A 27,380-nucleotide genomic window follows, 5' to 3' on the forward strand; every position below is an offset into this window, starting at 1 on the left:
AAAATTGCTTAGGGCCTTGCTAAATTGCTGAGGATGGTTTGTAACTTGTGATCCTCTTGCCTTTGAGCCTCGCCAGTTGGCCAGTTGCAGAGATTACAGGTGTGCACCATAAAGCCCAACTAGTCCTGTTTCTGAAGGGTATTTGCATTCCGACAGAGAACTCAACATCAAAATGGTTTTATTCAAAACTTCAGGAAATGGAGTTCTGCAAGGCACACACAGGGGATAGGAGTCCTGATCCCTCCAGTCTTCTAGGTCCTCAAGCAGCCTGAACTTTTATCCTGCACTGATTTCTAGGATGCATGATTCAGACCTCATAGCCTGGAACCTGGGAACCTACTCTAGGTAAGGTCCTGAGATAAAACCTACCCATAAAAAAAAAAAAAAAAAAGGTGTATCTCCTAAAAGTTACTGGCCAGGCAGTAGCTCCCCAGAAAGGTACAGCTGGAGCCATGAGCACCATCTCTGTTGCTAGGAGAGCTGGTTCTGGCCAGGGCACAGGGGCTACAGGGCTGTACAGTCTCCCAAGCGTCTCTTTAGCACTGACCTCATCAGTGTGTGAAGGAGACAAGTACAGATGGCCTCTTCTGCCTCAGGGGAGACTTTAGTGCTACTGGGAAGAGACCCTGATTCAAAGAACCCTGGTATTCCCAGATGCTCAGATCCCTTTCAGGAAGGAAAGAAGCTTTACACCTACCACCAGAGATCAGGATGATACACCTCAGAAAGGAGTAAGTACCTTCTGGAAAGAGAATGGGACAGAGTCAGAACCCAGTGTTTCTGACCCCAGCCTTACTACACCCTTGCCAGGAAGCCCTTATTAAACTATGGGAGGGGCTGGGGATGTGGCTCAAGCGGTAGCGCGCTCTCCTGGCATGCGTGCGGCCCGGGTTCGATCCTCAGCACCACGTACAAACAACGATGTTGTGTCCGCCAAAAAATGAAAAATAAATATTAAAATTCTCTCTCCTCTCTCTCTAAAAAATAAATAAATAAATAAACTATGGGAGGCTCATCAACTCAAGCTCAAGCCAAGCATGACTGTCCATTGAGGCCTTCTGCAGATGCCCTGAGAAAAGCCCTCGTCCAGCTGGAGAGCCTCCTCTGGAATGGCTACAGGACTTCCTGCCCCTTCCTGGCTCCTCCTCTCAGACCCAGGCCTAGCCCCTGCTCAGTAAAGCATGAAGGAGGCCCCCCCAGGGAAGCCACAGGCGCAGGGGCCTTTTAAATTATGGAGCAGCTTTCTTAGCCCCTCTCAGAAAGGCCCAGGCGCCCCAGCTAAATAATTCACCACCTTGGGAAGACCCAGTGGTTCCTGACATAGCTGAAGTAGGTCAGGCACCGGCTGGGCCCTGTAAGGCTAGCAGCAGCTCTCCCACCAGCACTGGGACAGGTTGCAGGCTGGAATGACCTTGTTTGCTTGACAAGTGAGGTAAGGGGTCTGAGGCAAGAAAGGCACCAATGCCCCTCTTCCCAGAGCCTCCCTCTGGGATCCAGATAACCATCCACCTGCCACCCAGTAACCCACAGGGCCTGTGCCTGCCCAGGCTCTTCCCCCTCCCTCAGAGCACCTGAATGAACCTGTCACCTCTGAGTTTTTAACAGCTGGCACATGCACCAACAGGGAACACCGGAGACTCAAGCCACCTAGTGCAGAACCTGGAATGACACCAGGGTCACCCCAGGTGCAGGAGAGGAAGTGACCAGGGTAGCATACCATCCCCTCTAGCTTTTGCTCAGAGGAAGTCTGGAATGAACCCCAGAGGAGGAAGGCTCTGGTGGCCTACCCTGCCCTCTAATTCTAGGTACAGATTCAGGTATGGGGTGAAGGTAGGGTGCAGGGGTAGCTCTCCTGGGTGGATGTGGATGGAACTTGTGATCCTCCTGCCTCAGCTTCGCCAGTTGGCCAGTTAGAAATACTGGGTCATCCCTCTAGTAGTAGCTAGAAAGTATTTCCAACTACCAATTCACAGATGAGAAAACCGAGAGCCCAAATCACAGAAGGGCTGGGTGGCTACAGCATCCTGACCCTGATCCAGGCCAACCCAGGAGGCTCTTTAGCACCGCACAACACTGGGGACCTTCACACCCATCTGTTCCCCTCCTAGCAATCAGAATTGCAGTCCACAGCCTACACGGTGGCTTAGTTTAACCTTTTCTGACAAGGCTCCTGGGCCTTCTCCTTCCCTCCAGCACAGCACAAGATGTACACAAAGGTGGGACACCTCATGGGGCAGCCTGATGCCCACACCTCAGTCCTTTTCTACTGGAGGGCTTGAAAGACCACAAGCCATGAAGGGTGAAGCCAAACAGACACAGGGATGCTGAGAAAACAAAGGTCCCTTCTCAGATCCTGACCAAATATCAGGGTGTCTATTCTGGGTGCAGGGAAGCCCGTCCCTACCCTCAGAACCAAGAATGAGGAGCTGAATTCATTAAAAACAAGGTGGGCTGTCAGACACAGCTCCCAGCTGTGCAGCCCCTGGCAAGCTGCTTCCCCTCCAGGACTTTGTTTCATGAGTTCTCCAAGGGGGCGGGGGGGGGGGGGAGAAAGGCAACAGAAGCTCCACTGCCCTCCCACCACGACAGTCACTAGGCCAGAGCTCCAGGCAGGCGCACTCCGCTCCTTCCCCTTAACTCAGCACCTCTCTGGTCACACCCTCACCCTGCAGACACCCTGTGTCTCATGGAAGGTGGAAGCAAAGGCCAGAGAGCAGTCACTTTGGATTTTTTTATTTTACATTTCATATATTATCCAGTTTCACATTCTCACAGGATCAACAATTACAACAGCCACCTAGTCTCCCACATCTGAAATGGCAAGACAGTCACAGCTGTGACTAAAGGTAAAGCATTGATATGCTCACAAAACAAAATAAAATTGCACAATTTTTTTCTTTATTTTTCTTAAACCAACGCCTGACACAAAGGCTCGCTGTTGAAGAATGGAAACCCCGTTTCTTCTTCGTGCCTCAAACTAAACATTAAACTTATCTGACAAGGCGAACAAGGTCTCTTTAATAATTAATGGTACACACATGAAAATCCTTTATGATGCATAAATATTTTGTTACACAGGGTACAAAAATACTTTTCACGTTTTGGTTGACTTTAAGGTTTGGAAAGAACAAGGAGCAGTGGTGGGGGCAGGGCGCCCTGTGGAGAGGTCAGCAAGATGGGCAGAGGAGAGGGCTTTCTTATAATTATTGGCCCATCTGAGAAGGAAGCAGAGGACTGATTCGAAATGACAAGGCAAATGTCGTGTGGTGGTTCTGAGCCTGGAAGTGTGTGTGGTGCACGGGTCCTTGGGGGAGAAGTGGCCACAGGGCTCAGGCCTCTCTGAAGCACAGTGGGTGTAGGGGCGGGGTGTGGAGAGAGGGACCAGGCACCATAAGCTAGGACCTGTTGCTATGGAGACAGTGTGAGAACAAACTGTACACTCACATATACACAAGTTTAAGTGTCTTAATTCATGCCAGAAAACATGCAAAATTAAATGCCTCATTTTCTTGAGGGGGAGCTTAAAAAGCATGTTTGAGTGGGAGGTCAGGTCAGGTCTTGCTGGATCACAGTGAGGCCTCCTAGCTGGGTCTGGGTGTCCCAGCAAGAGGGCCCTCAAATCCTCCAGGGAGGCCTTGGAGAAGGGTTTGGGGTAGAACAAGCCTGAGGAAGAGGGAAAGGAACAGGAAGCAGTTCACTGAGTCAGGCTTAAGATTCACAGTCTCCGGAGAAGCAGCAGCTCTGCACAGGCCGCACGCAGGGGGCGGTGGAAGCTCAGGGCCCTATTCTGGCCCCACCACATAGTCCCAGAACCAACTTCCTGGCGACCAGACCTGGAGGGGAGAGGGGTGGCCATAAGCAGAGGTAAGGGAGTAGAGCTGGCCCAGGCCTCCCTTTGCGGAGGCTGCACACGGAGATGGCAGGCTCATGGGGGTGGGAGAAGGGAAAACCAGCCACATGCCCCAGTGACCAGGCTCCAGGTACCACCTCGCAGTAGCAAGCTCTGGAGACTTGGGCAGAGAGAGGACCACAGCCCTGCAGGAAGCCAGAGTCTAGAACATTTTCTGTCCCAGGCTTCTGGGGCCAACACTTACTGAAGAATCAACAGAACTGGCGATACTTCCATCCTTGCTGGGTGCCGTCAGAGGAGGGATACCAGCGCACCTGCAAGAGAACCCACCATCAGGAGCCCATCGTGCAGTCCTTTCCCTCAGCAGGGAACTTGATGAGCTCAGCCTTCGGTGTCCCTGCTGCAGTCCTAGTTGTGCCACTGACTGGCTGGCAAAGGCTGGGCCAGTTACTCACCTTAAATATGAGTTTCTTCATCCAGAAACGGGAAGACTGCCTGCCCCACCTCCTTTGCAGGATTGAGGCTCCGTGAGAGCAGATCATGCAGATGCCTTTAGACTTCACTAAGCCTGAGCCATGTGCCAGGTTAGGCCTGCCAGAGGGACATCTCGGCAGTCAGCAATCTGCCCCCCCTGCTTACTAGGAGAGCAAGACATTCCTAACATTAGTAGAAAAACAAACCTAGTAAATTTCTGTTGTGTTTCTTTGGGTCTCAGTATCCTCATCCAGTCATAGAACAGAGATGGATATGACAATCAGGTAAGACAGGACATAAGGTACATTATAAAACCAGGATCAGTCCAGGTGCGGTGGCCTGTAATCCCAGAGGCTCGGGAGGCTGAGGCAGGAGGATCGTGAGTTCCAAGCCAGCCTCAGCAACAGCGAGACGCTAAGCAACTCAGTGAGACTTTACCTCTAAATAAAATACAAAACAGGGCTGGGGATGTGGCTCAATGGTCGAGTGCCCCTGAGTTCACTCCCTAGTACCCACCCACCCCCGAAAAAAACAGGGTCATACCAGGAGTGGTGCACTCCTGCAATCCCAGAGACTGGTGAGGCTGAGGCAGAAGGATCACAAGTTCGGGTCAAGGCTAGCATCAGCAACTCAGTAAGACCCTGACTAAAAATAAAAAATAAAAAGGTCTGGGGATGAAGCTCAGTGGGAAAGCCCCTCTGAGTTCAATCTCTAGTATTCAAAACAAAACAAGACAAACAAAACAGGGTCATCTAAGAGATAAAACTCCTGTCCTTATACAATTCTTCAAAGCATCTACAGGGATGGCAGCCTCAAAGTATCCTACCAGTGCCCAGCAGCCACCTAAACTCTAGCACTTGCCAGAAGGCCCCACAGAGCAATGGTTCCAAAGCTGGATTCCCAGAGTCTGATCAAGAAAATGACATGCAAGGCTAGGCACTTGCCTTGTTGAGTGTGTTCAATCTCTAGCACCACTGAGAGAGAGAGAGAGAACCCTGTCCCCAAGGGGCAGTCATCTGGAAGGAGGGCTACACTGGCTGCGAGGCCAAGGCTGCAAGGAAGGCACCTGCCTGTTACACATGGCAGAGCATGTCTGCCCTAGCCTGCCATGGCTGTCTGGGAGATGGAAGGGGCACCACTCGAATGTGGTATAGGGATGAGAACTCAGAAGGAGAGCCCAGGGTCCCCTTAAAAAAGGAAGGAATGACACACGAAAGTGGGGGACTATAGAGAATGAGATTGAAGCCAAGTACATAGTCAGACACCCAGAGCAGGTGGTACCAGTTACCCACTTAGCAGCCACAATTCCTGCCTCTTGGGTAGACAGAGGATGTCCAAGGATGCCAGGCCCTCTGGGGGCGGAGGGGAGGTTTCCTAAGAATTTGCTCTGTGCAAATTCTTTTTTTTTTTTTTAAAGAGAGAGAATTTTTTTTTTTTTTTTTTTTAGTTTTCGGCGGACACAACATCTTTGTTTGTATGTGGTGCTGAGGATTGAACCAGGGCTGCACACATGCCACTCCTTGCCTTGGAGCTGCCTGTCCCACCTCAGAAGCCATGGTATTTCCTATCCTACCTCCTAAGTGTCGGGAAGCAGATCCTTCCCTTCTAGGCTGACAGCTGTGTGGAAAGCTTCTCTTGCCCCCAACAGCATGTCCCTTCCTAGATGTGGCCCAGGGGATGCTCTCTCAGCTGGCCATGTGGCTGGACACTACAAATCATTCCACATAAGAGTGACACATGAGAAACTGGCAGTGGTGCCACCAGAGAAGCCTTGGCTCAGTCCAGCTCAGGGAACCCATCAGTGGGCCCTGCCCAGATCCCTTACCCATCTGGGTGCCCTACAGGGCCAAATGAGGGGAGAGTGCGGGATGAGACTAGAAGGGACTAGGAAGCCTCTAGCTTACCTTTTTTTACATTGGAGAATCTGAGCAGCTGCTAGATCCTGTCTTATACTTCCTCCACAAGGTACTGTGACCCCTGCATCTCAAGCAGCAACTTTCCCTCCAACTTGGGTGAGTCAGGTGACTAATTGGGGGAAAAGAAGAAAGCTCCCATTGTGGGCTCAGGACAGACGTGTCACTGAAGTGGATGGAATGCACTTAGAGGGGCTGCTTCCCTTGGGGGCCTGGTTTAGGTCAGTGGCTCTCCAGAAGCAGCACGACCCTTCCTAGATTTCTTCCTTCTGCCTGAGACCCTCAGGCCTGGGGGCAGGACCAATGTTAGGGACCCAACTAAAGTCGAGGCCTCTAGCTATCCCAATGTGCTCCTGAGAGACCATCCCACAGGGCACAATGATGAGGCTATGGATGAGCCTATGGGGGGCTGCTTCCAACAAGGAGGGAAGGACATGGCCTCAGCTCGCTCTCAGATCTTAGGACTGACTAATGGAGAAGATGACACCAAGAAGAGGGTAAAGGAATTAGAAATATGAGTAGTCAAGAAAAATGGGAACCTCTCTCATCTGAAGGTCAATTAAACAATTCTTGACCCAGGTGACAGCCTACACTTGGACCCTGCAATAGGTCTGTGACAGGTGCCTAGACATGTGAGCAAAGCAAGGGCACTACAATAGAAAACAAGTATGCAAACAACTAACTTACTGTCCACCAGGCACCAGGTCCATTTCCACACCGCCATGCCAGCTAGGCATCCGAAATGCAAGTCTATACTTACTCACTAGGAAAACTGTCTTAAGATTCAAACTCAGAAAAGATTAACTATGTATTGTAATTTTCATAAAAGATCCACATCTGTGAATTTACCTACACACCTATTCCCAAATCTAAGGACTAACACGTTTGGTCCTAACAGACTCTTTTACTGCTGAGGAATGAATGGCTGGCTAATGACCACCTGGTTAACCTCTGGACATGAGTCGTCTTCTTCCCGAAAACTGCCACTATCCTTAGATATGGCAGATTATGGGAGGAAACCGGAAAAAAGAAAAATGGCAGGCACGAAACCCTGTGGCATGGAGCTCAGTGACAGGTAGCACCATGCCACTCCGAGCCAGTTGGGCACTCCAAGCCTCCCCTGATTCATTTGAACCCCCTTCCTGCCTCCCTGTCTGTCATGGCCTAGCATCTCAGGACAGAGCAGAACCTCTCCACCTGATCCAGTCCAACCGTCTCATTTTACAGATGAAGACACAGGACCAGAGGTGAGGAGCCCAGCAAGGCCAGTTCTGTGTCCCATCAGTGCCTCCTGGGGCCCCTACAGTTAAAACAGCTCAGCTCGCTGGAGCACTACAAGTCTGCCCTGGGCAGACACACAGGATGGGCTTTCTTGCTCCCCACTCTATCCCTGCCACAGAAACTAGTTTGTGGCACACACTCAAACCTTCAAAGGTCTTCCTCCAGGGAAAGACCTTTGCCCTCTTTCTAGGCTTTAATCAATTTTTTAGCGCTGTCTCTGGTAATCAGCTGGGAACAGTGGCGAGTCTATAACCACAATTCTTCTGCCCTTGGTACAATCAAAAGATGCTGTAGCCAAGGAATTCCCTGCCAGGGTAAAGTTGGCTCAGGTAGTGGTCCATGAATCTGAACTTTCTACCTTGGAACTGGTGAACCTCAATGTCATTAAGCCCCTCAAAGGGCCCAAAGAAGGATATGCATTCAGCTTTTAGCAAAGCACCTAGCTCCCCCCACCAGCATCTTCTGCTTCCAGTGAACTCTCCCTTTCTGGCTTCTCATGTTCTTTCGCCTTGTCCCCTTCCCTACTTCCCAGGTCCAAGCCACCTCCCTTTATATACTCCCTCAACAGCACAGCACACCCCACCGCCACCCTGCTGGGGGCCAGCTTGCTCCTCTGAGGCTCAGCTGTTGGTCATCTGGCCGATCAGAGGCTAAGATCAGAGGCTGATCAAGACTGCTCCTTGGCCTTCCTCCTGTGACTGTCTGGCAGCATCCTGTCCACACACCTGGTAGCTTCCTGTCATTGCCACTGTGCAGACCACTCTCCATACACACACACAGTATGGTGAGACATCACTGGTAGTATATCCCAAGGCCTATACTTATGGCAAAGTCAGACCAGAGTACAAGAGATATGAAAAATTATGTTCTAAATATGTAATAAGAATTGTGATACATTCTGCTGTCATGTATTTAAAAAATAAAAGCAATTAAAAAAAAAAAAAAAAGTCAGACCAGAGTAAACCTGGGTGGCCAGAGGCTGGGATCTGACATAGCATTTGACACAGAGCCCCCTGGGCCCAGTCCTCACCCTCTCCAACTCCCCCCAAGACATGTCTGCTCCCACTTTCCTGCCCTAAGACCGGAAATAGCCAGGTTCCATAAAAACAGGAGCAAACACTCAAGACCTCTTAGGACAACCAGGCGCAGTTCTAGAACTTCTTTGGTTAACATCAACCTGTCACAACAACCAAGGCAAAGTCTATTATTCTCATTTTCCAGGTGACTAAAAATTGAGGCAGAGAAATCTTTAAAAGCTTGATGAAGTTCATAAAGACAGGCAGAGGCACGTCTGGTTCCTGAGATCATGCTTGGACTGGGAATGGAATTGTGATCCTGTCACCACAGGGGAGCAGGGCAGAGCACGGTGGGCTCCGGGAGGCAATGCCACGGCCAGTCTTCTCAGCATTCCTGGCACTCTGCCTTACGGCCTCTACAGGAGCTCACCACTCACAGTCTCCCTCCCCTCAGTCAGATCCCAATCCTTATAGATCCCTGAAGCCTAGCCTTTCAGATCATCCTGACGGACAACAGTTCCACTGGAGCTCTAGGGATAGGAGTGGCCCCATGGCCAGGAAGGTACAAAGTCTAAGTTGGAAGAGCCAACTCAGAGCCCTTCTACACTTCCACCCAGAGGGGCTTACCTGAGCATGGAGGGCAGCAGCAGCAGCAGCAGTGGCAGCTGGGTAGGTGAACGCAGCATGTGAGATGGCTGGGGTCAGCTCTGTGGTGTACAGAGGATAAGGGGCCCAGGCCTCTGGGGACGCAGGGATCAGAGCAGCCCCCATCAGGTCATCTATAACAGGAGACAACAGCCTCCATCGTCAGAACACTGGTCTTTCTTCCTACCACCCCCTTCCAAACAGAGAAGGGGACCCAGCACTACGATTGAGCCATAACCCCCACCCCCAGCCTCTACTGAAGACCAAGACCAGGCAAAGAAGCCACATGAATTTGGCCTGGCATGATGGGCACCCTGATTGCAGCAATAAGTTCTCAAACAGGCCTCAATCCATCTAAAATAAGAAAAATCAGAGGTGGCTTCAAGAACTAGCTTCAAGAAGCTGAAAATCCCAATAGCTCAGGCACAGTCCCTCTGAGAGTCAACCGAGGCCACAGGGAAGGAAGTCTCAAAGGTAGCTCTGGATGCAAGAAGCCCCCTGAAGAGGGGAAGACAGACAGGACTGATTCCCTCAACAAGAATCTGAGCGTCTGCTCTGCATGCAACTCCAGTAGAGCCTGCCAGCTCTGACCAGGCAAAGGGGCAAAAGAAGGCAGCTCAGAGTACCACTCACAGGGATCCCGGGCGATGAAATGTGCTCCTAGGGCAGGGTGAACACTGGTGGGATTTGGTGTTGCCATTAACTTGCTCTTGGCCATCTTGGTGTTGGCTTTGGCAAACTCTAGCCTCAGGGTTTGCGGGTTCTCAGGATCAAAGCGAATACCCTACACAGGAAGGAAAGGAAGAGAAAGACTTACTCTGTAGGATCCACACTGTCAACTGCAGTGGATATAGAGGGCCCCGGAACCAAGCTCGCCTACAAGACTCATGCACATGGGGCCATGGTAGAAGAATGTGGCTTAGACCTGTGAGTAATGATATTTATCATAAACAGGGAACCAAGGACTCTGCCCTGAGATGAGTGGGAAATGAAGTTCACCTATGGACTTTTTTCTTGGGCGTGAAATAGGGGAAGGTTTGCAAAAGACAGAACAGGGGCACTCACTGCCTACCAGAGAAGGCCTACTTTCCACCTACTCACGTTCAATGCATTCTTGGCGGCTTCTGCTCCTGCCCGGCTGTCAAAGATGACAAAACCAACAGGCTAGTAGGAAAAAAGAGAAAACATCCTCACATCTCTCCCAGTATGCCATTTGCCCCATCTAAAACAACCAAACAAAGATTACTGGGCTGGGGGTGGAACTCAGTAGTAGAGCTCTATAGTATATACTAGGACCTTGGGTTCAATCCTCAGCACCACAAACTAAAAAAGGATCATCACCGAACTAGAAACAGTATTTGTTCTGCTGATAAGAGAACAGAGAAGAAAAAAACTCCTTGCCCACACCTCCCCTAAGGTACAGCTGGAAGATCCACATGCACCCAAAGTGAAGTCTCCCTCCATTGTACCACACCATGGGAAATAATGCCAACCAAGCTTTATTTCACTGCATTAAAAAAATCACCCTTTGGGGGGCTGGGGTTTTGGCTCCGTGGTAGCGTGCTCGCCTAGTATGCATGAGGCACTGGGTTTGATCTTCAGCACCACATAAAAATAAAGATTATAATAAAGTCCATCAACAACTAAAAAAATATTTTTTTAAAAAATCACTCTTTTGTAAAAGCCTGTTTAAATGCATAAAGATAGTAGGTCAGAGCTCAGCTACCTTCTCTACTATCCTCAGCCATGGGCCCAGACAGTGGTTCCCAAATCCCCAGAGTCAATCACAGAAGGCCAGGAGCTTACTGGACCCCAACAGCTGGTGAAGTGGGGAGGGACCTGTGGAGGCCATCCTTTTGTCAGCTGAAGACAGATATGGATGGCAGAGTGCGTTTCACTGTCATGTTAGGGGAAAGGAACCAGACCTCAGTTATAAACTCAGCAGTCAGTATGGGCTGGGAGGAAGAAAAACCTGCGGGTGGGGGAAATTACCTGTCTCGAGGTGAGCTTGATCAGGGACCCTTCATATCCCTGTAGAGAGAGGTGGCCATTACTGGGGAAGGTAAGAAGCCTCTATTATGCTAACCCAGCACTGCCCCCTCAGCCCCACCTTTCCCCAGTGACCCCTGAATCATTCTCACACCCTTCTCCCCCAACAAAGCCAACCCACTCTAACCCCCACCACTGTGGAGTTCCAACCGCCCTTGTGTTCTGAATCACATGGTCTAGCACATGGGGTGGCATCATGCGGTGGCATTCATCACTTCATGCGTAAACTGTTGTGCGCTCCACTAACTTGTAATTCGAAAGCACAGATCTTACCTTTTAAGCTCTCTCATCTGCAAATGGAAAAGCCTACACCAAATCTTAAGATTCCTTATATAGCAAAACTACTAAGATCCTTTATGTCTCCATTTTACAGATGAGGAAACAGAGGCTCCAAAGAGCTAACCAAGTGAAAGAAGTACACTAGCAGAACCAGACAGAACCAGGTCTGTGACCACAGCTGCTGATCCAACTGCCCGCACACAACTCTAATTTAGAGATTCATTCCTGTTACTTCTCCCTGGTCCAGGGCTCTATCTTGGGGGTGGCTGGGTCCTGACTCACCTTGAACGGCCGGAAGAGCAGGTAGAGTTCTCTGGGTTTAATGTCCACGGGGAGGCCACTGACAAACAATGTCCGAACCTAAGGACAGAGACCACAGTGGTCAGGGCCAGATTGGACAGGAAGGACAGGAATGGGTCTGTTCCTTCAGGCAGGAAACTAGAGTCCTTCTAGAGCTTAAGGAGGAATTCAGTATTTCCTGGGCCTCTTTTGGACACAGAGGCATATTTACATTTAGTCTCACAGCTTTAAATTTTTCAAAGCCCTTTCTATGCACCTTTCTTCTTTAGATTTATCCTGTAGGTGTATTCAGCAAGCACTTGATGAACACCTCTGCGCACAGACTGTGGCCAAAAGAGGCAAGGAGAACATGCTCTGTTGACAAAGTGTACACGCTCTTTGCAGATAAAGGTCCCACTCCTCTAAGAATCTGTAGAAAGCTATTATTGCCTCATCCCCCAAAAAAGCACACAGAAAAAAATACGTATATATTTTTCCTAAAGATACTGTGGTTGAGAGATTCTGTTTGGTCTGAGGAGAGGCAAAGAGGTACATGGAACTAAGTCCTATGCCACACTATGCCCTGGAGCTGCTGTGCAGAGTGGACCTAATCAGTCCTCTCCTCCTTCCTGTCCTCACCAGGAGGATGCATTAGGGTGGGTCAAGGACCCAGAGCCAGGGCTGGGGATGTGGCTCAAGCGGTATCACGCTCGCCTGGGTTCGATCCTCAGCACCACATAAAATAAAGATGTTGTGTCCGCCGAGAACTAAAAAATAAATATTAAAAAATTCTCTCTCTCACTCTCTCTTAAAAAACAAAAACAAAAAAAGGACCCAGAGCCAGAGGAGCCCCACAGAAACCTCTGCCTCAGTTCTCCCCAGAGGCCACCTATTTTGCTCAGACTAATTTTAAACCCTCCCTCAAATGGTTCCTTTCTGGCCAGACCTCCCCAGAGACCCCTTAAATAGCAAGTTCTCAGCACAAAGTTTCCTGCTTAGGGTCAGGGAGCGGGTGTGTAACAGGGACTCTTTTCCTTATTTCCAGCTCAGAGTCTTGTTTCTAGTCTTCCCTCCGGGTCACCAGGCCCTTTCCCACTGGTTTCCATCTTTTAGGTTGTAAAATACTCCCAAAGGCTACACTCTAGCCCCCAATCTGTCCTTGTCATCTCTCAGGAAAAGAGGCACCTATGGATTAGATGATGTGTCCCTATTTGCCAGGTCACAGACCCTTTGCAATCTGACTTGAATATACTCCTTGGTTCTTTCTAATTCTAGCAATCCCAGCCAATGACACTGCCCTCCTATCTCCCTTGTCCAGACAGTGAAACAGGGCCCAGCAAAGCTCAGTAACTTGTCCAGGGCATGCGGCTTAGTTCACCAAGGAGCAGAGGTAGGTGAGACCCAGGTTGTAAAAGACCCTGACTGCTGTCTGACACCATCCACCTGGGCAACCTAATTCAGCCCCACAGCTGAATAAAGAATTGTCACACATGTATTCGGTAGCCAGTCCCTTCTCCTGGCACTTGTTTCAGATGACTGTAAGGCTAGAGTGATGAAGGTAGAAAAAGTCAGAAACTGGCAAACCAGCGATGGGGTAAGCATGAGCTCAACAATCTCAGCCACACGTGGACAGGACAAGTCTCTACTGCACACCCACCTTCCTGCTTCCGACCCCATCTGACCCCAAACCCTTCCCAAGGACCCTGACAAACACCTGCAGTGTCCCATCTCATAGCAGTTGCTTGTGCTGTTGTCCTCTGGCCCACCCTTTCTGTAGCTAAAGAGCACTAATGCTTCAGGTCCTGATTTCCCGGCTCCCCTTTCCATCCCGAGTCCTGCAGCGGTCCTTGGCACCCTTGCCTTATGTTATCCCCAGCCTAAGCGGACCCTCTCATCCTGATTGCATCAAGTCTGAGAGACAGGAGCTAAGTAAGACACAAGACTTTTCAATCTTCCAAAGTGCCTCGAGTCAGGCCTTGACGTTTGAGATCTCCCTCCCCATCTCTACACACTAAGTCCTTCCAAAGAAAAAATGGCCAGAGACCAGATGTGGCTGAGGACTACAGAATGGCACTGTAAATGAGAAAGAACAGGCTTTCCTTAGACCAGAGTCTGCATCCCAGCTTTATGCTTGGTCTGGAGAAGTTTCTTATCTTTCTGAATATATTCTTTATCTGTCACCACCACCACCATCCATCTCCAAGAGAAAGCTCACCTTACTCCATGCCTGGCACACATGCAGGGATCAACCAAATGCTGTTTCACTTAGGGCTCCTGTCATCACTGCCCTATAGGCCCTCACCTATCGGGTACCATTTTTTTCCATGGTTGTCTTGTAAGGCTGGATCAGGCCCAGGTCAGTCTATAGTTGGGAATGTGGGTACGACAACCTTAGGTGGTCGCTGGATTCTTATTTTTCCTCTTCCCTGCGGGGTGGGGAGCAATGTTTGAGGTCAAAGGTATCATAGAGAGTATTCAGTTTAACCCCATCATTTTACAAATGAGGGGAAACTGAGGCTAGGGACAGTGACAGCATAAATGATGGCACAGTCAGGATCCTTTGAGACATGCAGTCACGTCTTCAAGGCCTGACCAAGTAGTCTTCATGTCTCAAGTCACTACCGGAGCCCACTCCTCCCATGGCACTTTCTGGTGCCAGCCTCAGGACCTGGATTCAGGAGGGAAGCTGCATGCAGGCTGGAATCAGACCTCTATAGCTACTGATGCCATGATGGAAAGATCAACCAACAAACCCAAAGAACTCAGGTGTCCTGCTGATTCCACAGGATGACGACAATAATTCAACACACGGCTGGGGGTTAAGTCAGTGGTAGAGCACTGGCCTACCACGCATGAGGCCCTGGTTTAGATCCTCATTGTCACCAAAACAAACAAACAAACAAACAAACTTGTTTCTTGGGCCCTTCTCCTTACATAGACTAGCCCCTTCTTCTTCTTTTTTTTTTTTTTTTTTTGAGAGAGAGAGAATTTTTTTAATATTTATTTTTAGGTTTTGGCGGACACAACATCTTTGTATGTGGTGCTGAGGATCGAACCCGGGCCGCACGCATGGCAGGTGAGCGCGCTACTGCTTGAGCCACATCCCCAGCCCCAGACTAGCCCCTTCTGCAGAAGCCTCCACACAATCCAAGGGATTGTCTCCTTCACATTCTAAAAGGTGAAGAGCAACCACGGACCTTTAAGAATGGTCCCCTAAGAATAGACACCTTTAGGTGGCACATGCCTATAATCCCAGCAGCTCGGTAGGCTGAGGTAGGAAAATGGCAAGTTCAAAGCCAGTTTCACAACTTAGTGAGACTCTGTCTCAAAATAAAAAATATAAAAAAGAGCTGGAACTGGGGCTCAGTGATTAAGCATCACTGGGATCAATCCCTAGTACCAAAAAAAAAAAAAAAAAAAAAGAATGGTCACCTTCAGAGCAAGAAAGAGTAGACCGTGCTTGCTAGGCCCACAATCCTGTCCTTTATCAGAGGTGAAGGGAAGTGTATAGTCAGTGGAGTGGATACTGGGAAGTAGATACAGAATCTTGAGAACTCACTAAAAGATGATACATGCTGAGGAAGAACACTTCTGGTAGAACCTACTGGAAGCACCAAACTTTAACATGAACAGGGAAACTTACTAGGGTTGTACCCCATACAGGACATCACAGACATAGATAGCTGTGTACCCCCCATGACAACTGGGAACAGACCAGCCTTGCTGCAGGTCCCAGCCAGTTCCTGGCCTGTTGAGTAGAAAAGACCAGCTTTTGTCACAACTATGTCCCTGCTCCCAGGCCATGGGGTTCCCAAGGCTTCTCTCCTCTCACTCAAGCCCTGTTGCCTGTCTTTCCTCTAAAGTGCTTGGGAGTCAGGTGGGGGGAGATGTCCAGCACCTGCCTGTTAAGTCTACACCACTGGCTACCACTTGTTAGCAGACTTCCTACAGTCATCCAGGTCTTTCCTGTCCCTCAGAGTAAAAGGTCTAAGGGCTACTTTCCCCCAGCTAGTGCTGGACCAACAACCCCCTGACCTCTTCTCACCTCCTCTGGGAGGCACCTCAATCTCATTCCCAGTGCTAGGGTCTCCAGGAGCAAAGAAGGGCAGCACCTGAGTGGCATAGGTAGTATCAGCTCCCGATCTTCAACTCTGTTCTTGAACCCCTCTCAGTAAGAATAAGCCTGTTTACTTACTAATATTTTGATGCTGGGGATTGAACCCAGGGACTCATGCATGCTTGCTTCATACCCAGCCCAAAAAACAGGCTTAAAAGGAGCTTCTTCACCACACTGTCTAATTCCATTACAGCCTTACAAGCTACCCAGCCTTTTCCTTCAGGGAGGTGTTGGTTGCAGGCCACCATCCGGGTTTCCCTTCTTCCTCCATAGCCTCTGCAGCCTGGAGGCAAGGGATGACTTTCTAGAGAGAAAAGTGGTAGGAAGAAAGGGGCTCAGACAACCCATCCATGTGCCAGTGAAGGTCTTCCTTCAGAAAAACTGACACTTGTTTAAAGACCTTCAGAAAAGATTAAATTAAAACAAGCTTTCAGGAACAAAGTGCTAGTGATCCCCAAGGAACCAGCCCAATGCACAAATCCAGGTTTATGTGGAACAGGCTTCCAGGCAGAAACCTCTCTAGGCCCTGGATACCCCTAGGGTAGAACTTTCATTCTGCCCGCCTGAGGAGTAGCTGTTCAAGTCTCCCTCCTCACAGGGGCACCCAGAGCCCAGTAGGAATAGAGAAAGGGCTGGCAGGGAGTTGGAGTGGTGGATGAAATACCTAGACGAAAGCAGCTAAGCAAAGCCCAAGAGGAAGGACCAGGATGCAGGGTTAGCTGCAGGCCACTAGGCCCAGTGAAAAGGACACACACTTGGTCAGAGATGTGGCAGAGGCCCCTCTGCTCACAAGACCTGTGTCCTCTTCTGCAAGGGAGGAACAGACCAAATGCAGAAGGCACCAACTTTCCCCAACCTTTCACGCCAAAAGACATCCTTCATACTGAGCATTAAACACTCAGCTTCTCAGTTACTGTGGCTAAGAGGATGGGCTCCATAAATGCCAGTTTTTATTAGTGATGGAAAGGGTAAACACTGCTTTCAAAGACACCCAGAGTCATTAAGTCCTCTTACCATTTAACTGTGAAGGACAACTACAGTCTTCTTCAAATCCCCATCTTAGAATCACCAAGACTGGACTCTGGACTCAAGGGACCATCATGCAGAAGACAGTCCTTTCTCCAACAAGGATCCTGAAGCAGGAGAACATCGAGGCCAATCCCCACTCACAAAAATCCCATCAACCCCCAGGGAACAGTCTCCCCTCAAGGCCAACTCCAGCCTCTCATAAATCCCTACCCCATGAGAGCTGAACTTGGGGAGAGAACCCTACCAGAAAAATTGTTTCTGGGCAATTAAAACATCATACAGCGGTGTGCAGTAGCGCACACTTCTGTAATCCCAGGGCTCATAAGGCTGAGGCAGGAGGATGAGTTCAAAGCCAGTCTCAGCAAAACCAAGGCGCTAGAGCTGGGGTTGTGGCTCAGCAGCAGAGCCCTCACCTTGCATGTGTGAGGCCCTGGGTTCCATCCTCAGTACCACATAAAAATAAATAAATAAAATAAAGGTATTATGTCCAACTACAACTAAAAAATAAATACTTAAAAAAAAAAAAAGCGAGGTGCTAAGCAACTCAGTGAGACCCTGTCTCTAAATAAAATACAAAATAGGGCTGGGAATGTGGCTCAGTGGTCAAGTGCCTGAGTTCAATCCCCAGTACCCCTGTCCCCCAAAAAATCATCATACAAAGGAGATAAAAATGATTTCTGAATACTGATTTCTGGTACTGATCCTTTAGGATATCTGAAAGTTAGAATTTTATTTGGAAAAGAAAAACTGCCTCCACAGTCCACTTCATCAACGGTTAGAGTAGCAGGCTTGCTCCAGGCCCCTCCTCCTCGATGCTGGGAGTGAGCTTTCCTAGTGTCAGCTGGATGGAAAACACTACTTAAGAGAAGAGGGTGGGGAGAGGAGGGAAATCCAAACAGGGAAAAACAAGCCTCTTATAAGCCCTTCCCACATCCTTCCCCTGCTCCCAGTCCTTAGCAGCAACCCAAATACAGAATATTTGAGCTGAAGAAACCTTATTTTTAGATGGAAACCAGGGCCCAGAGGTCCAGTGAGCTGTTCATGGTCACTGTGCTTACCAGAAGCAGCCCCAGGGTCCTCAAGTGCCTGGCTACTGAGTCAGTGCTCTTTTGTAAGCCTTGATTGCTTGCCAGCAGCATAGACCCCAGCGGAATAACTCTGAGGCACCCAGGAACAGGTATCTTCATAGCAAATTGCAAAAAGATGGGGTGGCAGGGGTGATGATGCTGTGGTTAGTCCTAAACAAAGCTGATTCAGTTATAAAAAGGTCAAAGGAAAGACTCAAGACTGCCAACTCCAATGCTGAGTGTGAGCAGCCTCGCGCCCCACTGGGGGGAGGGAGACAGACACTCCACCAGCCTAGACCACAGGTATTTATGAGCTGCAGCCTACGTTATATAGGAAGCTTATGGTTTTCCTGATATAAAGATACTGAATGTTCTTTTTAATTAGTTAATTTCTGTTCTTCTGTAGTGCTGGGAATCAAACCCAGGGCTCTACTACTGAGCTATACACCCCTAGCCCCAGCCCAGACATCCTTTTAAGATGGGTAGCAATCATCCTCATGCCCAGATCTGATCTGGCTCCTCCAGGGAAGAGAGATCCACTGATGTGCTAAGATATCAGAATTTTAAGGGAAAAAGGAGAAAGTGATGAGGTCTTAGGACAAGACTCGGACAGTGTCCTCATCTGCTTAGAGCCCCAGTGCTTTCTTCTGCCCACAAGAGGGCAAAGGATATGGTGAAGAAGGGGAAAGAGAACAAAACTGGGAGGGAATAAGAAGACAGAAGCCAGGGCCTGGACCCCTACGCCAGCTTGGGCCTGAAGTATGTATGTGGGTCACTGCTGGCCCAATGCCAAGGTTGCCAGGCAGAAATCTCAGGGTAATCACATACTGGGTGTGACCTTGGTAGCCAGGGGGGGGGGTTTGTTTTTGTTTTGGGGGGTGGGGGTGTGTGCCTGGGTCCCAAGCTTAGGCCTGGCATAGCAGGTTGCTCTCTCCCAGGGGGAAAGCCAGCCCTCTGAGTGGGGCCACTTGACGCGAGGTGGATGGAATGTGGCGACATGGCCAGCAGACCCAGGACTTATAAGGTGCTGAACAAGGGCACAGGGAAAGACGGCAAGCAGCATACAGCCAGAAGGTGCATATGAACCTAGACACACACTCCCCCAATGCCCGTGTGTCTAGGTTCATATGCACCCTTGCTTCCAGATCTTTTCCAGGCAGCCTCCACCTGGATGACACCTTGCCCCAGAGCTTACCATCAGCATCACAACCCAATCTGGTGTGAAATTCCCAGGCTCATGGTCAGTTCTAGTGTTCTGCCTGCTCTACTGATTCCAGCCCCAGAGCACATGCCACCAGAGCTTGGCTTCAAGGCCAATCTGGGCCACACTTTATAGTTTCATTCTTTCACCTGAATCATAGGCATGTAAGCATGATGGTCTCTTTGATGTAACAGGTAAAACAGGTATGTGGCCCATTTTACAGGCAGAAAAAACAGCTCAGGGATTAAATGCCTGACCAGTTGGTGACAGAGCTAGAGGTCAAGTCCAGTTTGCTTGGAAAGTTTAAGGCTCTTTGCTTATAGCCTACAACATATCCTAGAGTTCCTACAGGATGTGTAGGGTTGAAGGGAGCAGAGATTGGGGTAACCAAACTGGGGTGATGAATTCTCTAAGAGGAGGGACAGACTGGTCACATATAAAGTACTAAGTAAACCATGAGCAGTAGCACACTCCTATATTCCCAGTGACTCAGAAAGCTGAGTCAGGAGGATCCAACTTTGAGTCCAGTATCAGCAACTTAGCAAGAACTTGTCTCAAAAATAAAAAGGGCTCAGTGGTAAAGTGCCCCTAGATTCAGTCCTGCAAATCAACCAACCAACCAACTAATACTAAGTAAGGGAGCCTCAGACCTCAGTATCTAAGCTGCTCCTTGCCCCAGAAACAATAGGCTTCATAGTAGAAACACACTAGGTCAAAGCCCACCAGGTGCACTGACCTACACCTCATTTAGAGATCTACAGCAAAGACACAGCAAGAACTAAGCTGTGCAGATTTGGTACCACAAGAAGCTGCTCAGAGGTGGTACTAGGCCTGCTTTAAGTGTATCTCCAGTCAGAGCAGGAGGCCAGGACTTAGAAGCAAGACTTGCTGGACCCCCAGCAGGGAGACCTCCCAGATCCATTCACCTCCCCATCCCTCTGGGCAGTGAGGTCTGCCAACACAGATCTATTATCACCTGCCTGAGTGCCTGGTGAGAGTCATACTTGCCACCACTGCCACACACCACTGCACAGAAGGGACTACATACAGGCTTACTGTGGTCCAAAATTAATACCACCAGCTCTTAAACCATAAGATGCCACACCAGCGTGAGCACCAGCACCGGCACCACCACCTGTGCCCCATCACTTGACTAAATCTGACAAGAGTGATGATCCCCAACATGGTGCTCCTGTTGAGAAGGCTTCTGCTCAGGGACCAAAGTTGCTTCTGGACCTTTCTGATCAGAAGGTCCCCTAGCAAACACATCAGAGATCCCTCCATTCTAAGCTGTGCCACAACTACACATCTAAACCAGAACAATCTGGGCAGAAGGTGGAGGGTACATAGAATCTTCATAGCAATAAAAGTTTTCAAAAATAGTCTCAGGTTGCTGGGTGGGATGGGAGACCAAGGCAGAAGGATGTCAGGTTCATGGCCAGCCTGGGCAACTGACTCAAAACAAAGAACAAAAAGGTCTGGAGATAAAGCTCAGTGGTAGCATGCCCCTGGGTTATCTCCAGAACCAAATACATATATACTCACAGTCTCGGGGTCTTTCCAGTATCCTCTCCTGACTCCTCTTCTCCCCCGACTCCCAAATTAAAGCAAGGTCCATATGGGGGAAGGTTAGCCAACCACAAAGAAGGGTTAAATGCTCCAGATACTGCTACCATGGCCTGGTCCAGGTCAAGCCCTGCTCCTTCTCCCTGGGGGACTAAGGCAGCCTCGACAGCTTGCAACAGTCAAGTGCCTCTACGCAGCTGACCGTGAGTGGCTAGCCCTGGCAGGTGGGCCTAGGCAAACATTCCCATCCCCCAGGCCCTGCTGCAGTCCAGGACTCTGGCACCAATGGACCCACAAGTGGATTCTTCTGCCTCAGAAAAGGCTGAGTCTCGACACATCTCAGAGGTGACATTTCTTCCAACCAAGGAAGAAGCAGAAAACAAGGAGGCTGTGCAGATCCCTGGAAGGCAGTGGAAAGGGTTCTGGCATACAAAGCCTGAAGGGCTGTCCAGGTCCCACCCACCTTATGGCAGCATGGTTTCTGAAGTGTAAGTGACAGGCTTTGCCCCACTGTTTGTCTCATAGCTTTGCCATGGTTAAGAGACAGTCAAGTGGCTGCTGCCCATAACCAATGGCAGAGTAGAGGCAAGTAGCAACCAAGCAGTGCCAGTCCCAGGACTCTGAACTGAGTGACCAGAGGTGGGTAGCCTTGGACCAGCAGCTCAGCCCTCAGGGCAGGCAGGAGGAACTTATCTACCTCTCAGGACTGTCTAAGGCCCAATTGGATAAATGGTTTGAGAGCATGAGAGCAAAGGGAAGATTCAGCATCTCAGTCCATGTTCTGCCCCTGCTTGTGGGTTTCACCAGCACCACCCTCGAGAGGGAGGCAAAGAAAGCCACCATGTCCAAAAGTTGAAATGGGAGTTAGAAGCTGGTTCTCTTGCTGGGTAAGGTAGTGCACGTGTGTAATCCCAGCAACTCAGGAGGCTGAGGCAGGAGGATTGCAAGTTCAAGACCAGCCTCAACGACCTAATGAGACCCTGTCTCAAAATAAAACATAAAATGAGCTGGGGATGTAGCTCAGTGGTAAGGCACCCCTGCGTTCAATCCCCAGGACAAAAAAAAAAAAAAAAAGAAAAAGAAAAAAGAAACTAGCCAGGCTGCCCACATATGGGAAAGGAGGAGACAATGATCCAACAGTATGGCCTCCAGAATAACAATCACTTGAAAGTGAGTAACATTTCTTTAGAAGCCTAAAGCAGCCTGTGGCAGTGAGGTGTGAAAGCAGTCAGTCTCAGGTACAGAGAAGGAGGGGTAGGCCATCTGTAGAGAATTTAAAATAAAATTGACTTGATCTGTTTTTATTATCCTATGGGATGGTGGTTCTAAAGAATATCTGTGATAGAATGCTCCTCCTGGCAGGGGTGAACAGTTCTCATCACCCAGTCCTAGGAACACCACAGCCCAAAGGAAAAAGCCTAAAATCAGTTTCTGGTCTTCTACTTGGGACTCAAGAAGTACCCAGAGGTCAGCCCTTAAAAATTTGGGTTGCAGACACCTCTCTGCCACCTAAATCTCAGGAAAATCTAGTATGTGGTTAAGAGGTAATTTTGAACTCAAATCCCAACCTCCCCACTTCATAGCTCCATGAAAGTTTTAACCTCTCTTGACACGTTAATATGAGATGATAGTAATGTAAGCACTCAGCCAGGCACAGTGGCACACTTTTCAATCCTAGCTACTCAGGAGGCTAAGGCAGGGGGGTTACAAGTTTGAGTCCAGGCTCTGCAACTTAGTGAGACAGGTCTTAAAATTTAAAATAAAATGGGATGGTGATATATAGCTCAGTGGTAGAGTACCCCTGGGTTCAATCTCCAGTACCACACACGTTAGTACTTCACAGTGCTGTTGTGAAGGTTCAATAAGATAAAATAATAAAGAGTTTAGCACCATGTCTGCAGCAAACACTACATACAGGCTTACTATTATTAGTACATCCTCTCCATTAGGTTATTTGAGCAGAGGGGAGGCACCTACAACACCCTCCAGAGAGGAAGGGAACTTGCCTTCCTACCAGAATCCTCCTGGATCCACCTGCCTGAGTCCTGTTTCTAGTTAGGGTAAGTGCTCAGGTAATCATAGAAGTCTCCCTTTCTTCATACTCAAAAAAGACTGCAGACAAAGCACAAAGATGTTCCAGGTTCCTTCAAATGCTTTCAATGTCAGAAAAGAAAAGGTACCCAAGTCACACACACTGGACCCTGGACTTCCTTCACACTCCTCTAGACAAACTCTGACCTTTTCCACCCCCACAGGTCTAACAACCTCCTACTCACCCATACCTCACTGACTTCTAACCTCTCAGCACTGCCAGGAATCTGGCTGTCTCCTGACATCCCTCTGAGGACATATGATGAACCCTAGGTAACAGTTACAGAAGGAACAGTCTTGATCCAGTTACACTAGGGTAAGAAGGTAGCAAACTTAAGTCAAATTATACACCCTTTGGCTGCCATTAACCCCTGCCTTTCTATATATAGCTTACCATTAGGCTGCTATTTTTTTTTTTTTTGTAGTTGTAGATGGACAGAATGCCTTTATTTTACTTTTTATTTTTATGTGGTGCTGAGGATCGAACCCAGTGCCTCACTCATGCTAGGCAAGCCTTCTGCCACTGAGCTACGACCCAGCCCCCAACTTTTTAATTCACCTCTTAGAAACTTATTTCCCCTCAACCTAAGAATCCAAATACCCACTACCCAGGGATGCCCCACCCCAACTAAAAATTGCCATAGGGGCTAGGGATATAGCTCAGTGGTAGAGCACCTTTGTAATGCTGAGTTGAATCCCCAGCACCAAAAAAAGGTGGCGGGGGAAGTAACCAATCCAAACTCACCAAGTTAAATGCAATAAATATAATAAATATATATTATAGCTTTTTTGGTGTATCAATCATACCTCAATAAAGGCTTGTTTTTCATGGCACTGGGTATAGAACCCAAGCCCTCACATGCCAAGTACTTTACCACTTATCTACATCCCCAGTCCTGGTAGTTTTTTTGTATTGTGGTGCTGGGTATGAACCTGGTGCTTGCACATGCTAGGCACACACTCAGCCACTGAGCTACACCCCCAGCCCTCAATAACATTGTTTTTAAAAATTATTATAACTTATTACTTTGTATTATAAAAGATCTCCATTTACTCCTCTCCAGAGACACAGTAACTACCTAGCTATCCATGGAAAAATCACTTGGGACAGGACAGGCTTGGATATGGGATTCAGCAGCAGGGACATAAAGCCTGCCTCAAGCAGGATTCAGGTTCTGTGTCCAGCAAGACCCACCTGAGGGATGGTATAGGCTCAGATTGAAAAGGAAACTCATGGGGCTGGGGTTGTGGCTCAGTGGTGGAGTGCTTATCTAGCATGTGTGAGGTCCTGGGTTCTATCCTCAGCACCACACATAAATATATAAAGTAAAAGTCCACATACAAATAAAAATATATTTAAAAAGAAAAAAGAAAAGGAAATTCATCTCCTCTCTTTAGTTCCCTGTTGTCCTCTTTAGCTTTCAAAGGGTATCAAAGCTTTTAACACATAACACATCTCCTTCCCAAGTGTAAAGAAAATGCTTTTCTTCCTAACCCCACATGGTATCAGGCTCTTCATAATATGGACCACATTATTGCTGCAACACCGCAAATTCCTGGTAGTTACCTAAAAAAGTCATGAGGTTCTACCATGCACTTACCCTACCTTTATACATGCCAGGCCCTCCTCTTAGAATGCCCTTTCCACCCCACTATGGCAGAAACAATCTACTCACCCCTAACTCAGAGAGGGCTGATCTCTAACCTCTCAGTGGTACCATGTTACCATGTGCTGACATTCCTTTATTCTAACATACCATCATTTCCTCCTGGCAGGTCCTCCTCACCTCCTAGCCTGCAACCTTTCACCTATATTCCTAACCCACAGTCCAGAAAAAGAACCTAATGCATGTGATACAGATGAAGACTACAGGTAAGATGGGCAAGGAGGAAAAGCCAAAGCCATAAAAAGCACTTTAAGACAAGCAGCCTCAGAACCATGGAAACAGACCCCTTCTCCAGTGACCCAGCACCTTTAGGAATTAAAGTCTTATGGTGGACAGTATTAGGATTCTTTGGTTTTCTATGCTTGCTCTAGCTAATCTCTAATAGTTGACTGGAAAGAGCCAGCTTAGGTCAGCTATAGCAGTTACCATCATTGCTAACAACATCTTCTGGATGATGGATCTTAGGGATTGCAGAACTGACTGCTAGGCAGCGTCTAAGCTAAAGGAAAGAGATCAGTTCCAAGCGCACAAAAAAGATGGAGCCCCAAGCAAAGCTCTTGGCCCACTGTTCAGAAGCTGATGAGTGGAGCAGACTGACTCTTGCTCTTACCAGACCAGAATACACACTGGGCTTCCAAGAGGAAGGCTAACAGAGGAGGAGGTGGTTTCCAGGAGAGCTAATGGAGGCCCTTAGATTTAGACCTCAGCTAAATACAAGTCCATGTTCCTTAGCAAGTACCCTCTTACTGAATCTACCCTTAGCCCCCAAAGAGGAATGTAGGGACCCCACTTTTTAAGGAGCCTGCCCTCTCTCCCAGAAAGGCAATTAGGAGAAAAAAAAAAGTGAAATCTCAAATGCTTTTTTCAAGATTTACACTGTTTATTCTTCCCACCCAGAGCAGTGGGTCTGAGGATTGGGTTAGCCTAGCCCAACTTTCAAGCACTGTGAAATCCCTGCTGAAGTCAACACTTTAGAGCAGTAATGGGGTTCAGGGTTCCTGCTCAGCTTCACAGTAGATACTGCCCTCCCAATTCTAGCCTGCAAGGGTATGAAGGCAAGCAAACACACCAGCAACCCTGTCACTCTTCCCCTAATCTCAGGGAAGGTTCTGAACAACCACATACCATGATGGTGCCCAAAGTGAAGGGTCTGTGGGCATCAAGGTCAAAGGATGACAAAGTCCAATGGAGTCAAAACAACCCACCATCCAAGAGCCATTACTGAACAGCCATCAGGCCTTCCCTCTTCACATTCTTAATAAAGAGTTGTATATTCTTCCCTTGCTCCTCCCAGCAAAAGGTGGAATCCAGACAGACATTCTCAAGATGTCACGCCATTGGTGGACTGAGGCTGTCAGGAGGCCTCTGAATTGCTAAGACAAGGAGCTGGCAGTGCGGGAGTTTGGCCCAGCAGTGCATCTCAGAGCTATTCTGAACCAACCCCATAGTCCAATGGGAGGTGAAAGCAACCCTGAGCCACCCCGCCCCACACTCTGCGGTTTCTCCCCCATACCAAAAGGAAGAGCGCTCAAGATGGATAACTGGCCCCTGGTTTCCTGGGCAAGAACATTCCAGGACCAGGCAGGAAGGGTCTTTCAGCCCTGGGTGACACAGCAGAGGCCCTTCGTAGGAGCTAAGAAGGCTGTCCCCTTTCCACACCAGTTCTCCTCTCTGCTGGCCACCCTCACATTTACTGAAAGCTTTAAGATTTTTATCCACCGCCTCACCCCCACACATCCACTTCACCATCCCATCAAGCTGCTGGGGATTCCATGAAGCCATCTCATACTCCCTATTAGCACATGGCCAGTGGACAAGATGATGTCATCGCTTCTCGTAGGATCCCACCCAGGCCAGCTTTGGGGTCCTGACTTGGCTACCAGTGCAAAATCGGAAAACCGGGAACTGAATGTATTTAGTCATCTCTTTCCCAACTCCAGTTAATTGCCGGCTCACCTATGCCAAAACCCAGGTTCAGGGGTTGTGAAGAAAGCCTGCCCGGTCCCATGACTACAACTCTAGTGAACCCAGGTGGGGGCGACCGGCGCAGGCCTCCAAGGTCATGGGAAGGGATCAGGGTGGAAAGGGTAGGAAAGTGAGGGTGCCGCCCGCCCGCCGCTCCGCTTGTAGTTGAGACGAGGGTCCCGGCCACCTGGAAGGTGCTCCCCAGACTACGGCAGCAAGTCGGGCTGGGGGTGGGGTGCGAGGGACGTGCGGGCAGCAGGCGTGGGACCGACGCGGTGCAGCCAACCCACCGCTAGACGCACGGACGACGCGCGGCCCTCCTCGAGCCCGGGAGGGCGGGGAGACAATGCCTGCCCCGCGAGGCAGTCCAGGCCGCACGCCCCCGCCCGCAGGACACGGGCTGCTCCTCCCCGGGCGAAGGGCAGCAGCGGGAAGGCGCCAGGAGCGATGGCCCGACCGACCCCGAGCGGCGCAGAAGGCCCCGCACGTCCTCTCCCGCGCCCACCTCCGCGTGCACTTCACCCAAGTCCCGGGGCCACAGACCCACCTCCTCCTCCAGGGTGGTGCCGGAGCCCGTGCCGGTGCCGGTGCTGTGCTCGCCGTCCGGCTTCAGGTTGCTCATGGTGAAGGGGGAAGGGGTGGCGAGGGAAGGGAACGCGGAGGGCGAGCGCGGCGCCCGGCCCCGGCCGGGAGGTGGGAAGGGGCGCGGTGAGCGGTGCGCTCCGGGGGTGCGGGGCGGGGTGGCGGTGGGGGCCCGCGGGGCCGTGAGAGGGGCAGCCGCCGCGTCAGGCCGGGGTCACATCAAGTTTGGCGGGTGCGGGAGGTGGGGAGAGGGTGCGGCGGGGGAGGCACTGGGAACCAGAGCCGAGCCCGAGCGGCCGCCGCCTCCGC

General features: G+C 49.6%; 1 protein-coding gene across 2 annotated transcripts; it reads right to left on the bottom strand.

Annotated features, from left to right (window-relative positions):
- Positions 1–2,761: 2,761 nt before the first annotated feature.
- On the bottom strand, positions 2,762–27,380 carry Rbpms2 (RNA binding protein, mRNA processing factor 2). 2 transcript variants are annotated; one of them, XM_026384836.2, is made up of 8 exons: positions 27,037–27,380; positions 11,790–11,867; positions 11,172–11,210; positions 10,281–10,343; positions 9,813–9,963; positions 9,162–9,313; positions 4,095–4,164; positions 2,762–3,833 (listed from the first exon to the last, which is right to left on the bottom strand). In XM_026384836.2, exons 1-7 carry the CDS (start codon positions 27,109–27,111, stop codon positions 4,102–4,104), a joined length of 621 nt encoding a protein of 206 aa, XP_026240621.2. In that variant the 5' UTR covers positions 27,112–27,380; the 3' UTR covers positions 2,762–3,833; positions 4,095–4,101. The 2 variants fall into 2 exon arrangements, with proteins under 2 accessions (XP_026240621.2, XP_077655918.1); XM_077799792.1 differs by lacking the exon at positions 11,790–11,867.

The sequence above is a fragment of the Urocitellus parryii genome, chromosome 6 (genome assembly GCF_045843805.1).
Source record: "Urocitellus parryii isolate mUroPar1 chromosome 6, mUroPar1.hap1, whole genome shotgun sequence".
Lineage (NCBI taxonomy): Eukaryota > Metazoa > Chordata > Mammalia > Rodentia > Sciuridae > Urocitellus > Urocitellus parryii.